At 35.4% G+C, this 14,927-nt stretch overlaps 3 protein-coding genes across 4 annotated transcripts; 2 read left to right on the top strand and 1 right to left on the bottom strand.

Annotated features, from left to right (window-relative positions):
• The first annotated feature begins 667 nt into the window (after positions 1-667).
• On the top strand, positions 668-4,236 carry LOC18033665 (pentatricopeptide repeat-containing protein At5g39710). Of its 2 annotated transcripts, none has more exons than XM_024179326.1 (2): positions 668-3,250; positions 3,765-4,236. In XM_024179326.1, exon 1 carries the CDS (start codon positions 683-685, stop codon positions 2,981-2,983), a length of 2,301 nt encoding a protein of 766 aa, XP_024035094.1. In that variant the 5' UTR covers positions 668-682; the 3' UTR covers positions 2,984-3,250; positions 3,765-4,236. The 2 variants fall into 2 exon arrangements, with proteins under 2 accessions (XP_024035094.1, XP_024035095.1); XM_024179327.1 differs by having other exon boundaries at positions 668-3,264.
• A 1,068-nt stretch (positions 4,237-5,304) lies between these two features.
• Positions 5,305-7,236, bottom strand: LOC112096225 (protein ALP1-like). Its single transcript, XM_024179451.1, has one exon. It carries the CDS (start codon positions 6,954-6,956, stop codon positions 5,553-5,555), a length of 1,404 nt encoding a protein of 467 aa, XP_024035219.1. The 5' UTR covers positions 6,957-7,236; the 3' UTR covers positions 5,305-5,552.
• Positions 7,237-8,385: 1,149 nt separating this feature from the next.
• LOC18033845 (zinc finger protein ZOP1) lies at positions 8,386-13,151 on the top strand. The gene is made up of 6 exons (XM_006422996.2): positions 8,386-8,588; positions 9,103-9,303; positions 9,786-9,867; positions 11,356-11,451; positions 11,558-11,977; positions 12,721-13,151. Exons 1-5 carry the CDS (start codon positions 8,580-8,582, stop codon positions 11,929-11,931), a joined length of 762 nt encoding a protein of 253 aa, XP_006423059.1. The 5' UTR covers positions 8,386-8,579; the 3' UTR covers positions 11,932-11,977; positions 12,721-13,151.
• Positions 13,152-14,927: the final 1,776 nt, after the last annotated feature.

Below are 14,927 nucleotides of genomic sequence, written 5' to 3'. Positions count from 1 at the left end.
TATATAGGCTAAGGCTACATTCATAAGGTAAAAATTCTAATTTTTTTTTTAAGTAACTCTCAAGAATGAAGCTTGTGAAGAAACTAAAACGTAACTCCAAAATGATTCCTTTTTTTTTTTTTAATGGTTAAAACCACCCAAGAAATAAAAATTAAAATAAAACAACCAAAAAACAAAGGCAAAAGTCACTTGTTGGTAAGAGTCTAGCCGTCTAGGTAAGCCGGTAACTTCTTTTTTGTCTTTATATTGAAGTTGAGGCTGTGAGTCCTGCCAACTAGTTCTGTTATTACAGTTAATGATTTAGGTGGCTCCAATAGGGATCAGTATCCGCATTAGGATTCTCTCCTGATCTGATCATTTCCTGAGTAAATAATTTAATTGTTAATTGATAAGTAATAAATAAAATAATAATAAAAGTTGAATCTTATCCATACACTACTACTAAAAGACATATGCCAGAAGATCTTGAAAAGCTCAGAAGAGATCAGATTAAGAGAGGATCATTTTCCTTCTAATAGATTATTAATATAAAATATAATTAAAAAAACACTAATTAAAGCATCATCATTCATCATAATAATAATAATAATTAATAAATAAATAAACATTAAAAAAAATGAAAAATGGCCTCTCACCAGCTTCATAATTCACGCTGTAGCTAGGTTCATCCCTATGAACTAAAATGTTTGCTAAACCCCTGAGTTTTTGGATCCCCAAAATGCCCATAATAAACCTCCAAATTCACCGTTCACTCTCCACCCTCTCAGCGACAGCCGACGCCGTCATAGCGGACAAAGCTTTAACACTCCTCAAGCGCCACCCATACCAGCTAAACTCTCTCTCTTCCGAATTTACCCCCGAAGCCGCCTTCAATTTACTCCTCAAAACTCAATCCGACCAAACCCTAACCCTAAAATTCCTCAAATGGGCTCAACCCCAACCCTTCTTCACCCCCAAACTAAAATGCCTTACCCTCCACATTTTGACCAAATTCAAGCTCTACAAATCCGCCCAAACCCTAGCCCAGAACCTCGCTGTCGACTTACCCCGCGACGATGGCAATTTCGTCTTTTCATGCCTCAAAGAGACTTACCATTTGTGTGATTCTACCTCAAGCTCGGCTGTTATTGATTTAGTGGTAAAATCCTACTCCCATTTAAACATGATCGATAAAGCTGTAAATATTGTTAATTTAGCTAAGGTTCATGGTTTTATGCCTGGTGTTTTATCTTATAATGCAATTTTGGATTCAGTTATTAGGTCTGGTAGAAATAATTGGGTTAAATTTGCTGAGGAGGTTTATAATGAGATGGGTAAAAGCAGAGTCTCACCGAATGTGTATACATATAATGTTTTAATTAGGGGATTTTGTGGTGTGGGGGATTTAGAAATGGGGTTGAGGTTTTTTAGTGAAATGGAAAAAAATAATTGTTTAGCGAATGTGGTCACATATAATACATTGATTGATGGGTATTGTAAGTTGGGGAGAATTGATGACGCGTTTAAGTTGTTGAGAGATATGGGTTTGAAGGGAATTGAACCGAATTTAATTTCATATAATGTGATCATTAATGGGTTGTGTAAAGAAGGGAGGTTGAAGGAGACGAAGGGGATTTTAAACGAGATAAGTCGGAAGGGGTTAGTTCCTGATGAGGTGACATACAATACACTGCTGAACGGATATTGTAAGGAGGGTAATCTTCACCAAGCGCTTGTTTTGCATGCAGAGATGGTGAGGAATGGGTTGTCTCCAAATGTAGTTACATATACTTCATTAATCAATAGTATGTGTAAGTCGGGTAATTTGAATAGGGCTATGGAGTTTTTTGATCAAATGCATGTTAGAGGGCTTCGTCCAAATGAAAAGACATATACGACATTGATTGATGGGTTTTCACAGCATGGGTTCTTGGATGAAGCTTACAGGCTTTTGAATGAAATGACTAAGAATGGATTTATGCCTTCAATAGTGACTTACAATGCTCTTATAAAGGGACATTGCACTGGAGGGAGAGTGGAAGAGGCTGTAGGAGTACTTCATGGTATGGCCAGGAAAGGGTTGGCCCCAGATGTTGTAAGCTATAGTACAATTATATCGGGGTTTAGCAGAAGTCAGGAGTTGGATAAGGCATTTGACACAAAGCGGGAGATGGTTGAGAAAGGTGTTTTACCTGATACCATTACCTATTCTTCACTCATTCATGGTCTGTGTGAACAGAGGAGAATAACTGAAGCTTGTGAACTTTTTCAAGAGATGTTGAGTAGAGGTATGTCACCTGATGAATTTACTTATACAACCTTGATAAATGCTTATTGTACAGAAGGAGATATACCTCAGGCTCTTCGTCTGCATGATGAAATGATCCAGAAAGGCTTTCTACCTGATGTTGTTACCTACAGCGTTCTTATTAATGGACTCAATAAACAGGCCCGGACAATGGAAGCAAAGAAGCTTCTACTCAAATTGTTTTATGACGAGTCTGTCCCAAGTGATGTGATTTATAATACACTAATAGAGAATTGCACTAATATTGAATTCCAAAATGTGGCGGCTCTTCTAAAGGGATTCTGCATGAAGGGTTTGATGAATGAAGCTGATCGTGTTTTTGAGTTGATGCTTCAGAGAAACCACATGCCTAATGAAGCAGTTTACGACATCATTATTCATGGTCATAGTAAAGTTGGAAATGTACAGAAGGCATATGATCTGTACAAGAAAATGGTCCGTTCAGGTTTTGTTCCTCATACTGTGACTATTATTGTTCTGGTAAAAGCTCTACACACAGCAGGTATGAATGAAGAGCTGAGCCAAGTTATAGAGAACATTCTAAGAAGCTGTAGGCTTTCTGATGCTGAACTTGCGAAAGTGCTTGTTGAAATCAACCACAAAGAAGGTAACATGGATGCAGTTCTTAATGTGCTTACTGAAATGGCCAAGGATGGTCTCCTTCCAAATAGCGGGAGAAGCACCTATGGGCAATAAAGTGAATGGTAGATTGAAGTACCACATTCATTGGTGATCATGAAGTAAATTCCCTCAAGTTTTCAACGGAGGAAGTCAGGTGGAGCGCAAAGTTTCCGCGGTATCTTTGTGCCTATAATTCTTCAGGACTGATAGAGAGCCACATCAAGGCAGCTGTATCTCTTCCATCTCCATTTTCCTCTGTGATGATGCCTGAATCCTTTGAAGTGCTTTGGGATTCAGTGTCTGTGACCATGTACCCCTACCATCATTAGCAACTTTTTAAAGGTGTGTGAGTTCTGGTATGTACTGCACATGGTTAAGTATTGTTTATGATATGACATAAAAGTATACTTCATGCATATAGCCTAAGTTGGACTCCATATATGCATACGACATTAGGCATGCTTAGAATAAAGAATTGATGGAGTTTGTTAGAGAAGCTTGTTTCTGTTTTTGTTCTATATTTCTGCTCATTTTATATCTTGTGATTATTTTACTTGTAGATCATAGGCATCAACCGCTGATTGTACTTCTTTTGCCCTTTGCACGTCTTTAAATTATATATACTATATGATATAAAGTAGATTTTGTGCATACAGCTCAAATTGCTTGTAATAAAGCTCCTGGAATGCCAAACTCCACCTGCTTTGGTTACATTGTGACACTTTCTGGAGCTGTTTTCTTAATCCCTGAGATGCATTTCTCCTTGTACACATGATGGCTTGTTCACATATGTGTTTCTTTGTTAATGGTTTTGATTCAAAGTGAAACTAATCAAGATTTTATTTTGGTGCTTCAGCCCTTCATATTGGCAGCCACGTTGAAGAGGGGCACTGGTTAGTGTTTGGCCAGCTTTATCATATTCTGGATTTCTCTCTTATAAGACAGGGAACTAGAGTCAGGGAGCTTATGTCCAAGAAAGAGGGAAACAGGTTAGCAAGAATTGTATGGTGGGCTGACTGGCGACTTCAATTTGGAAGAGACTTGCCAATACAAAAATGGAATCGAGAATAAATTACATGTTGGAGCTCTTGTATTCAAGCTTATTATATTTCAAACGGTCTATGTTAAGATTAAAAAAAAAATGGCACTTCGAGCTTACATACAGCTTAGGGATGGCAATGGGGTGGGGTGGGGAGGCCTTCCCTATTCCCCACCCCACTAAAAAATTTTGTCTCCATTTCCCACCCCATGTCCCAATAAATTTAGTGGGGGTGGGGATGGGGAATCCTCATGTAGGAATGATTTTCCTATCTCCACCCCATTCTCCGTTTGCCTATTTTATAATTGGTATAAATATATAATTTTAGTAAATTTAAAATTTAAAATTTAAAAAAAATTATTATCATATTACAAAACCAAATCCCATCCTACCCTATTTTTTAAAAATTATAAAAAAAATTCTTCATTTAAGGTGGGGCTCTATGTATAAATATATAATTTTAGTAAATTAAAATTTTAAAATTTAAATAAAATTATTATCATATTACAAATTCAAATTCCATCCCACTCTATTTCTAAAAAATTATTAAAAAAAATCTTCATTTAAGGTGGGGCTCCATAGAGTCCCAAACCAGGAGGATATTGTCATCCCTAATACAGCTCCAAAGGAAGTCGCAACACATTCACGTCAACTCTCGAAGTAACTAACCATAACCATTAGTCGAATTTATAAATGTATCGTCTAAATTATTTTGTCCCAATAAGAGACTTACTGTTTCTCTAACTTGTAATGGGCTCATTAGAAGATAACAAGTCAGCAATCTTATTATAGCCTTTTCAGCATCCTGCTTCCACAACTTATCTTCTTTCCAAAGACAGTCACCACAGAGGCAGACAAAAGAAAAAAGAATGCGGCTAAATCCAATTAACTTCGCATCAATAAAACCTGTTTGTTATTCAGAATATTGGATCACAAAATCTATGACTTAAACTATCAACGGGTCAACAGGAATAAGCAACCAAATCCACATTGGTAAGATTTCTATGGCATAAATATTTCATCGGCAACGGGAAAGCAAGACAGGCACAAAGGAGAAAAGTATGTTGGTCCAAAAGATTATGCAGTGATGTACATATCACAAGTGCTCTCAGATCAGAATTAGGAGACCCATCGAAAATCAAACCAAACATATATATATATTGTCAATTCTGCAATCCAATTCCAAATGCTACAAAGTCATATTTCTACAATTTCAAAACATTATCCTATCCATGGTTTGAAACACAAGGCAATTTTTCTGTGAAGCATGCACCTATAATTATTCTGAAACACAAGGAACTTAATTTACTCTCAAATGGAGGATAAGAAAACATCACCAAATAATAACACAGGGGAATGAACTAAATTCATCTTGAGATTTTGACACATCAACTGCGTGATGGATTTACTACACAATATTTATGAACTTGTCCACAAAATCTACTTGTAAAGCTTCCTAAAACAGGATACAACATAAATGAAGCAGTTAACTACATGATATGCTTTTCTAATAATTATTCAAGGGAAGGTTAGACTTACTAAAAAGGGCATATCATCATTACAATTTCAAGAATGTTTCCATCCTCAATTCTAAACCCTCGTCTACTATCTTGTTGAAAGCCTTTGATGCAGATCATCAGCCAATGCCTGCCTCAAGCCCTCCCCAAAATAATAAAACTGCTTCTCGCTCTCAAGAACCCTTGCAGGGGTTCCATTCTCATCAGGCTCCTTCCAAATCTCCGGCTCTGGCTCCCTAGCAATCTGGCACAAGTTATGCAAAACACAGCAAGCAACAATGGTCTGGGGCGCATGATTAATCCCGACATTCAAATCCTTCAAAATCTTCCACCTTGCTTTCAACAACCCAATCGCCTCCACAACCACATTCCTCCCTTTCATCAACATCCCATCAAATAAATTCTGTGCAGGTGTTCCCGCCCCATTTGGTGAAAAGGGTGTCATTAAAAACGATAATAAAGGATAACACCAATCGCCGACTATATAAGGCCTCACATGATGACCCCTCACATTAATCGCCTTATCCCACACAATATCACCCGAAATCAACCTGTTATACAACAAACTATCCCTAAAATGAGCACTATCATCAGCCCCACCTGACGCCTTCACACAAACGTCCCAAAAAATCTTTCTATGATCAGCTACAACCTGAAGCAAGACCGAATTATACCCAAATTTACACCTATATTGGTTCTGATTCAATGAAACATGCTTCAGTTTCCCATTACCAATCTTAATATGACTTCCATCAATGGCCCCGCAAATGTTAGGCAACGATGTCAGTTCCTCAAACCCCTGGGTTGTTTCAATCAAACGACGCCGGCTAATCGGAATTTTAATAAACTCCGGGTACAATTTAGTTGCTAAAAGACGAGTGACCATGTTAGTAATTTTGGAGATCAAGTAGGGTTCAAGAGAGTACCGAGAAGCTAGGGCTTTAGCAGAGAGGCCGTGAGCGAGACGGGAGAGGACCATAGCGACGGCATAGTCGGACGGCAGAGAGAGGTTGGAGGCGGCGATGTAGGGTTTTAGCTTCTCAACGACGGTGGTGAAGACCGGATACGACAAGCCGTAGAGAGACCGCCAGTGTGCTTCGCGGAGAGGGGCTTCCAAAGACCAGATGTGTTCGGTGGTGAGCGCGCGGAAGGCAGCGACGGAGTAGTCAGATGACGGCGAAGCGGCGTCGTTCTTGGAACTGGAAGCTGCTGCGGTCGCTGATGCTGACGCGGCGTCGTTTTTGGCGGCGGAGGAGGAGGAAGAGGATTTTTGTTTGGAGGCGGAGAGGAACGAGAGGAGGGAGGAGAGAGTGAAGAAGATGAGGGGAGCGGCGGAGGATGAGGTGAGGAGGGAGGTTGATGACGTGGCGGATGAAGTGGAAGATGCGGCGGCGGCGGCGGTGGTAGTGGAGGAGAGGAGGGAGGTGGCGGGGTCGAGGGAGTTGTGGAGATGGAGGAGATTTGAGAGCATTAGCATGAATGTCTCGTCCATTTTGATTTTGAATGAGTAGGAGACCGGATTTCCGATTAATGTGAGCTTCGAGAGATTAATGTAGTGGTTGCTTGTTAGGTTTTGTCGCTCCGCCCGACGGGGTCATGACGGCGGCTCACGCGCGGATTTATGGAGCCGACGAATCCGAATTTTTATATTGAGCAAACCGAAGCGTCGAATTTGCCGATGATTTGGACGGGAGAAAAAGAAATGCAATCTGGTTGGACCGTGGCGGGTTGGATCCTTGTTCTCAATTTTTCAAATGTAAATTGAGTCCCTAGATTTTAGTACTATCAGAAATATAAACATAATTTACAATAGTTTTCACATAAGTCTCTGATTAGTCCCAATTCTTTGAGTTTCAATTTCACTCTAATTAATATATATGGCATTCATGAAATGAATAATAGAATAGAATAATACATAATTTTAAATTTATTTATCAAATAGATGATTGATATATAATATTGAAATTCAAGTTCAGTCTCAAATAATAAGTTTTTTAGTATTATTAATCTTTTAATGTAATTCTAATCATTCTAAAATTTTATCTTAAATAATTTGATATGTCATATTATAATGTGTTATTTATGGTAATTTTTTCTTAGTTTTATGTGAATTAATTATATTTCTTCACCGTTCACTTAACAAAACTACACGGTAATGAATTTTTTAAAATGTCTAGCACTACTTTTATTTCTCTTTTTACTATACTTCTTTTCATTACATATTAAATGTATTTGTTTGAAATCGAATCTTTAAACTCTTAAATACACTAGAAATAGGATCACTTAGGAGATTGCAAAAATGATCTATATAAAAGATCAATTTAATATTCATTATGTATTAGAACATTGAAGATTACTCGGAAAGAATTTTTGCATATGTAATTTTTATCTTTTATGATTAATGAAATTTTTTACTTTTTTCTGTAAAAAATATGTCTTCCGGTAAAATAAAATTGTAAAGCCCCTACTCTATGTGATTGGAATAAAAATTCTATTTTTCCCTTTATTTTTTTCATTTTTATTTTTTATTTTTGAGAGTATAACGATCGAGGCTTAAAAAAAATAAGTTATTATTTGTAGTTTTAATATTACGGAGGTACTAAAATATTATTACCCAAAAGATAATGCAAAAGAGTGATGATACAATTATATCTTGTATAAATTAATTTGACATTAACTCATAATAAAAAAAATCATGTGAACTAAATGATATGTAATCCAACTAATTAAATCATTAAATATCAGTTTGTAATAAAAAAAATTATGTAAGAGTTTATAAATAAATTATTATTCAATTGAAAGAATATTAATCTTTTAAATTTATTATCAAACAGACGAGTGATATATGTATTAATACTCTGTTTTTCGAGTAGAGTTTATTTATTATAAGACTCCCATTAGAGTATGTAATACAACCCGGTTTGGTTCGTAGACAAACCAAACAAACCAAACCCGCTCTGGCTTGATCGTTTCAAAATTCTTCGACGAGAGAGGGACTTAGATTTTAGGGTTTAGAGCGCTTCTTTCATCAATTAGTGGTGATAATCTGAGTAATTGGCATTCTCTTCCTAAGATTCCTTGCGGTCAATTACACCGGAAAACTTAATTTGCCACCATGACGGAGGTATCTTCATAACCATCACTGTGCTTCGAACTCTGATCACAAATCTTTTTTATTGTTTTGCTTTTGGCTTTAATTAGTCACTATTTTGAAGAAAACCATATTAAATTTGGATAAAAAACTGAAGCTTTAACCAAATTTTGATATGAAATTTGAAAATTTTGATGTAGTATCATGGATATTGGTGAATGGTTTTGTATTATTCAATGCTTTCTAGTATACAGTTGTTTGCTAGGACAATGATGATGTTTTTCCTCTTCGAGTAGTTGATTTTTATGGAGTTTAGTGTGTTTTTAAGAAAGTTGTGCTTTCTGAATTATGACTTACATCATTTTGTGACTATGCTTACCTCTATTAGAATTGTTTGTCTGTAGGTTACTGAATTTGATTCTTTTGACAAGTTTTCTATTTTTGAGCTGTGATTATAAACCCTATAACATGCTTAGGAGTTACAGATGAACTGATCTCATTCTTGGATTTCTTGTTTCACACTTATGTTTTTTTTTCCCCCCTGCAGTATTGGGTTAGCCAGGGTAACAAATGGTGTGATTTTTGCAAAATCTACATATCGAACAATCCTTCCAGCATTAGAAACCATGAGCTTGGTCAACGTCATAAGGAAAATGTACAAAAGAAGCTTGCTGATATGAGGAAAGAGAATGCTGCCAAAGAGAAGGAGCATAAGGAGACAGCCCGTGCCCTTGAACAGATTGAAGCAGTAAGTGTATTTTTGGCACATTTCTCTTTCAAGATGGTGGTCCTTTGTTAATGGTGCGAAATTTTTTAAGTTTTGCATACAACTTAATGTTTTATTGCCTGGACCTTATTAAACTTGAAAATGCATTGAGATGTATCAATTTTGATAACTTCATCTTTTGGTTTTACCATATACTTTTTGGATTCATATCTAAGGTGGGAAGATATGAAAAGTTCTGATTGATTGAAGAGTTTAGCTAATAAAGTCAATTATATTGCAAATATCTACTTTCAAGACTAGCATGCAACCCAAATCTACCTAGTTTTCAAGATTAGGATAAAATTTGGTAAACTGCAATTCAATAGGCTGTGGAAATAACTTTCATGAGTCTGTGATAAGTTCTTTCGTTTTGCACATATTCTTTTACTGAAGTACTACTGGAATATGCGTGTTTACATTTTTCGTCGAGCTGATTTTTTGCTTTCATTTTCAATGGCTGCCAGAAAGCCAAGCGTAGCTATCAAAAGGATCTAGCAAATCAGGAGGCCAGAAATTCTAATGCTGTTGCTTTGAATGATCATGAGAGTAAGTATGAAGTGCATCTAGTCATCAAAATTAATTCTACTAGCAAGAAAAGTTTTGACAGCATAGAAATAATGTAATTAAGTCTATAGATAGCAGATAAACTTGTTTGTCTGATTTAATGAGTTGTTAATGAGTTGTTGCTTGAATAAGTCAGTCCCCGAGGTTGCACAATCCTTCATCTCTTTTAGGTCTACACAGGGCTATTAGTTGAACTAGGCTTCCTGCTGACAGCTTGACTGATCAAGATTGCTGAGGTTTGATTGCTAAGTGAGGCAAGCTTGGGAAATACTTGTGTCAGTTTGATCAGGTTCTGTAATGGTTGAGTCAGATCTGATGCCATTTTAAAGTTGTGGTCTTGCAAAGCATTTAATTATAGGAAGCTTCAGAAGAAACTTTTTAAAATATTAGTGAATTAACATTTTGTATTATGTGTCTCTTATTCATTAGCACTGGTTGGAGGTTAGCAATATAGCATAAAGTTAATTGTGAAAGAAAGTTTAGCCAATATAGCATAAAACAAACTGCCGCTTGTTTTTTTTTTTTTTCCTTTTAACGTTTTCACTTTTCACGTGCTTTTGCTTTGACTTTTGCCTTACTTTAACTTTTGCTTTTTCTTATTAATAAAATAATAATAAATAAATATAATTTTTTAATTTAATAAAATATTATATATATATGTATTTTTTTTACATTATAATTATTAATAAATTTATAATTTATTATAACTAATAATAAATATTTAAATATGAATAAATTTCAATAATATTAATTTAAAATTAATAATAGTATAATAATAATATAAAACATTAATACAATTTAAATATATTAATATAATCTTTTAATTTAAATTAATAAAAAAAAATTAATACAGTACAGTGTAGTACCAAATATTGTATAGTATTATTATAATATAATGCTAATGCAATACATCATAATACAATACACCAGCATTAAAATAATGCAATACAGCATAATACAATACAGTGTGCCAAACGCACCCTAACTGTTTTAGGCTATGCAAAAATTGCAAATATTGAGTTTGGCCAGACAAGAATATTGAGTTGCTACCCAATAATAAGATGCATGTTTTATTTTCCCCACCTTTGGCAATATTAGTTGGGAGTAATGGCCTTATGTTGCTTTGGTTGTTTCACCCTGTTGTCTCATTAACAACCTTCTGACTCTAGGTTTGATCTTCTAATTGCCACTGAATAGACCAGCAAAATTCTGCTTAGCTCCATTTTGTGAGTGGTTGTTATTCCGTAACCAAAGGGTGTGGCAGTCAACCATATAGACATATGTCCTTGAATCTCTGTCAGGTCTATCATCTGCTTAATTTTATTGAATAGGTCTCTTTTATTGTGAAATCTTACAGTAACATCTTACATCAGAGTTGATTAATGCTTCCAAAAAAATAATTAATTAATTAATGTTTTTTTGTCTTGATTGTATTAATAATATCACACTAATACAGCTCAATGATTACAGAATGGGACTATGATGGCACTTCTGGCTATTACTACAATGAAAGCAATGGTCTTTATTACGATCCAAAATCGGGCTTTTACTATTCTGATGCTATAGGTATGGAACCATGTTGGACTTTTGACCTGGGGCATTTTTTATTCTTTAAGATAATTTCTTAGATGATAGGTTGCTTGCTGTATTTACCTAAGAAGAAATGAAACAGGCAATTGGGTGACACAGGAAGAGGCGTATGCTGCCATTCCGGCTTCATCAGGTTCCAAACATAGACCCACCATGAAACATCCATTCCCAGCTTTCGGAGGAGGATCGATTGTCGAAAATAAGGATTCTGCCAAAAGTCAAAATGGGCCTGCACGGGGGCCGGTTGTATCATCTTATTTAAACCCAATGAGATCTGTGAAAGGTCCTCCTTCATCTCTTGCCGTTGGCAAGAGAAAAAGGGAAGATAATAAGCTAAAGAAGATGGCAAAGCCTGTATCTAAAGAAGAGGCTGCTGCAATTAAAGCAAGGGAGGCTGCGAAGAAGAGAGTTGAAGAGCGAGAGAAACAATTGCTTGGCCTGTACCACTCTCAATAAATCATAGTTGCTGAAGAAAGCTTCATTGTTCTTATCACCATTGGGGGTATGCTTCAGCTTTTTATTTCATTAGTTTCTGCTGTTTTATCTTGTGGTTTTTATTCACTATGAATGTGTAAATTGATGGATTATTTAGCTTTACCAGAGACGAGAAAAGAGGGGGGAAAAAAAAAAAGTGCTATCCAGCTTAAACTGCTTGAAACCTTCACTTATTTTCTCTTGCTATTATGATTATGAGCTAGCCAATGGACCATAGGTCTGAGTTACTAGTAATGGCATATATTAACTGCTAGAATATATTGAGAAAAATGCACCTCCTACGTTGTTAGGTACCGACTAAGTTACCCTTTTTATTTATTTATGCCTTGATGTGAGTCCGAGTTTCCACTATGACTAAGGCCGAAATTGACCTCTCGAAGGAAACAAGGATCTTTAAGGAAACAGTTGAAGTCTTTACCAAAAAATTGCTAAATCCTTACTTTTGTTTATGTGGTGAAAGCCATAGCGTCACTCTTGATAAAAATGTTCTAGATGGAGAAATATGAGAAATGACTATAAACCAACTATATGATATAGGAATGGCCTATATTAGGGTGGTAAGACTGGAAGGAGTTTCAAGCTACACCAAGGGCGAGTGACCTCCAAGCAATCATATTCATTTGGGCTTATTACATTGCATCTTATTCGTTTGGATTTCTGTTTATTCTTGTCCTTGGACCTCACAGCAAATAGAAGAATGTTGCTGGAAACCAGGCCACATTTGATCTCTTTAATTGATATTTTATGCAGGAAACAGACGATAGATTTTGACAGGTCACAAGATAGACAAAATTACTATGCCCGACTTGCAAGTTACACTAGAGTTGGAAGTAAAATGAGTTGCTATCTGGTGTCTACCAACTGCATTTCCTTATTGTTGTAGCATAATGATTCTTCATAGGAGAAGATTTGGTGAGTGAAGAACTACATACTGTTATGTAATACCTGTTGCTGTGACATGATTTGCAGCTTTCGCTTAAAAAGTTTGTACCTGTTTTCTCGGTTGATGAATGAGGCGATTGTACATTAGTCGTTTGCTTACCTATTGGTAATCAAAATAGACTAGAACCAGAATGAGCTGAAATTAAAATGTGGTTGGAAACAACAATCAGATAGCTATAGGAATCGAAATTAGTTTAGGTTGTATTTCCATTAATGTGTTTACCTTGCCTAGGAATTGTAATGGACTGTTTTAAGTTACCAAATTATCTCAGTTAATTTTTGTCCTAAGTAGTAGTAGTAGTAGTAATAATAATAATAATAATAATGGTATTAGCAGTAGCAATAGTACCTATTTGTAGATATTTCAAAACTTATGGGTATTTCTATAAATTCTATAAAGCATTGAAATCAAGGACAAAATGACAAAATGACAAAATGCTGGGTAATTTGGAAAATTGAGTTGTGGTAAAAGGGTTTATCTATAGACTGGGAACTTGGTTTGCAATTCATGAGACTCAAGTTCTTATTCTTTAATCTCAAAAATATATGGATTTCATTTTTTTAATTTTCATTGCCTCTCTTTAATGAGTAAACAAAATCAATCCTTCCAATTTCGAATTTTCATTCTTCAATCCTACGAGTAAACACAGGTTAAAAGGTAAGTGCCACGTCTTACAACTTGTTCGCGACAGTTTGAAGAATATTAGAAGCATGCCAACATCTGATTTAACCATGCTTAAATGTGGAAATTGATTTGATGAACATTATTCATAATTGATAAATAAACAAATCTCTTGGACAAATTCTATCGCACATTGTCGCACGTCCCATCAGTTGTAACGAAAAAAAAAAATTATACAAAAAATTCTGTTAGTAGCAGGGTGCAATTACAATGCAACATCTCCAAGGAATATCGGCCACATTTTCTGTCATTCGTATTAAGTTATTTACAACTTACGTAAGCTTTACAAAAAATTATGAGACATGTAACATCTAAAATCTATGTTGTTTCTAAGTTTAGTTCAAACATTGAATTGGTCTGTCGGAGGACCGGAGCCCTGAAGTCAAAGTCATCAGCCGGGAACTGTGTCATCAACAGTAAATGCGGAGCACATGGTGCCTGTTCTGGTTTTAGGGACTTTAATTCTGCACCACATGTGTTGGACCTTTGAAGCATTTCTTTTCTTATTTATATAGAAGTAAAAGATCCCATTTCCACTTGAACTTTTGATGTAAAAGTTGTCCATAACAAAAAAAAAATTTGTGAAATAAAATAAAAAAGAGTGTATATGTGGTGTTTGTATGGATGGAGTTGATGCATGATAGACAACTTCATTTTGTTAGATAAGCAAGAAAAAAATATATATATCAGTGGTTTTTTTTTAACAATTAATTTATATTTCATATATCACGTTTAAATTAAAGATATGTCTATTTTGGAGTTGTTCTAAGGTGGAGCACGAATCACAACCATACACATAAAGTGATAAATAAAAAAAAAAATTATTATTACTTTAATCATGTGGTTATGAGGGGATACTCTACCTTATAGTGGTTCCAAAATAACCGAATCCAAATTAAATATTATATAATTTAAGATAACATTTTTATGATAATTTATTAAATATCTAGCATTACTCCGCAGAACAAAGACAAAAGTTACATCACCAAAAGGAGAACTACTTTTGAGAGTTGGTCATGAAAATGGATAAAAATCACGGGCTCGATTGATCTCTAATCCATGCTTGCTTATAGCACACCCTCTATGATACAGGAGGCTCTTTTGACTGACCCTTTTAACTTTTTTTCAAAGTGCTTTTCTTTGTATTAAATGCTGCCACTCAAGCACGTCCATAATAAGTGTTAGTAGGTAATTTAGGTCATTGTTTCATTATAGACAGTCTGCGTAGAAAAATCAGTCAAAGTTTGAGTTCCAAGTCAATGGAAGAAGCTGATCATGAAGTGGCTCTAAACTTGTAGATCAAGTGAGAGAAATGAAAATGACAACAAGAAAT

The sequence above is a fragment of the Citrus clementina genome, unplaced genomic scaffold (assembly GCF_000493195.1).
Source record: "Citrus clementina cultivar Clemenules unplaced genomic scaffold, Citrus_clementina_v1.0 scaffold_8, whole genome shotgun sequence".
In the NCBI taxonomy this organism is placed as follows: domain Eukaryota; kingdom Viridiplantae; phylum Streptophyta; class Magnoliopsida; order Sapindales; family Rutaceae; genus Citrus; species Citrus x clementina.
The sequence above is the reverse complement of the archived record's forward strand: the minus strand, read 5'-3'. Positions and strand labels throughout refer to the sequence as shown.

Bases quoted from the DNA above. Each gene is read 5' to 3' on its own strand.
- LOC112096225 (XM_024179451.1), bottom strand. From the start codon at position 6,956: ATGGACGAGACATTCATGCTAATGCTCTCAAATCTCCTCCATCTCCAC.
- LOC18033845 (XM_006422996.2), top strand. The intron at 9,868-11,355 runs GTAAGTATGAAG...CAATGATTACAG, and splicing joins TGCTTTGAATGATCATGAGA to AATGGGACTATGATGGCACT. The intron at 11,452-11,557 runs GTATGGAACCAT...GAAATGAAACAG, and splicing joins TTACTATTCTGATGCTATAG to GCAATTGGGTGACACAGGAA.
- LOC18033665 (XM_024179326.1), top strand. From the start codon at position 683: ATGTTTGCTAAACCCCTGAGTTTTTGGATCCCCAAAATGCCCATAATA.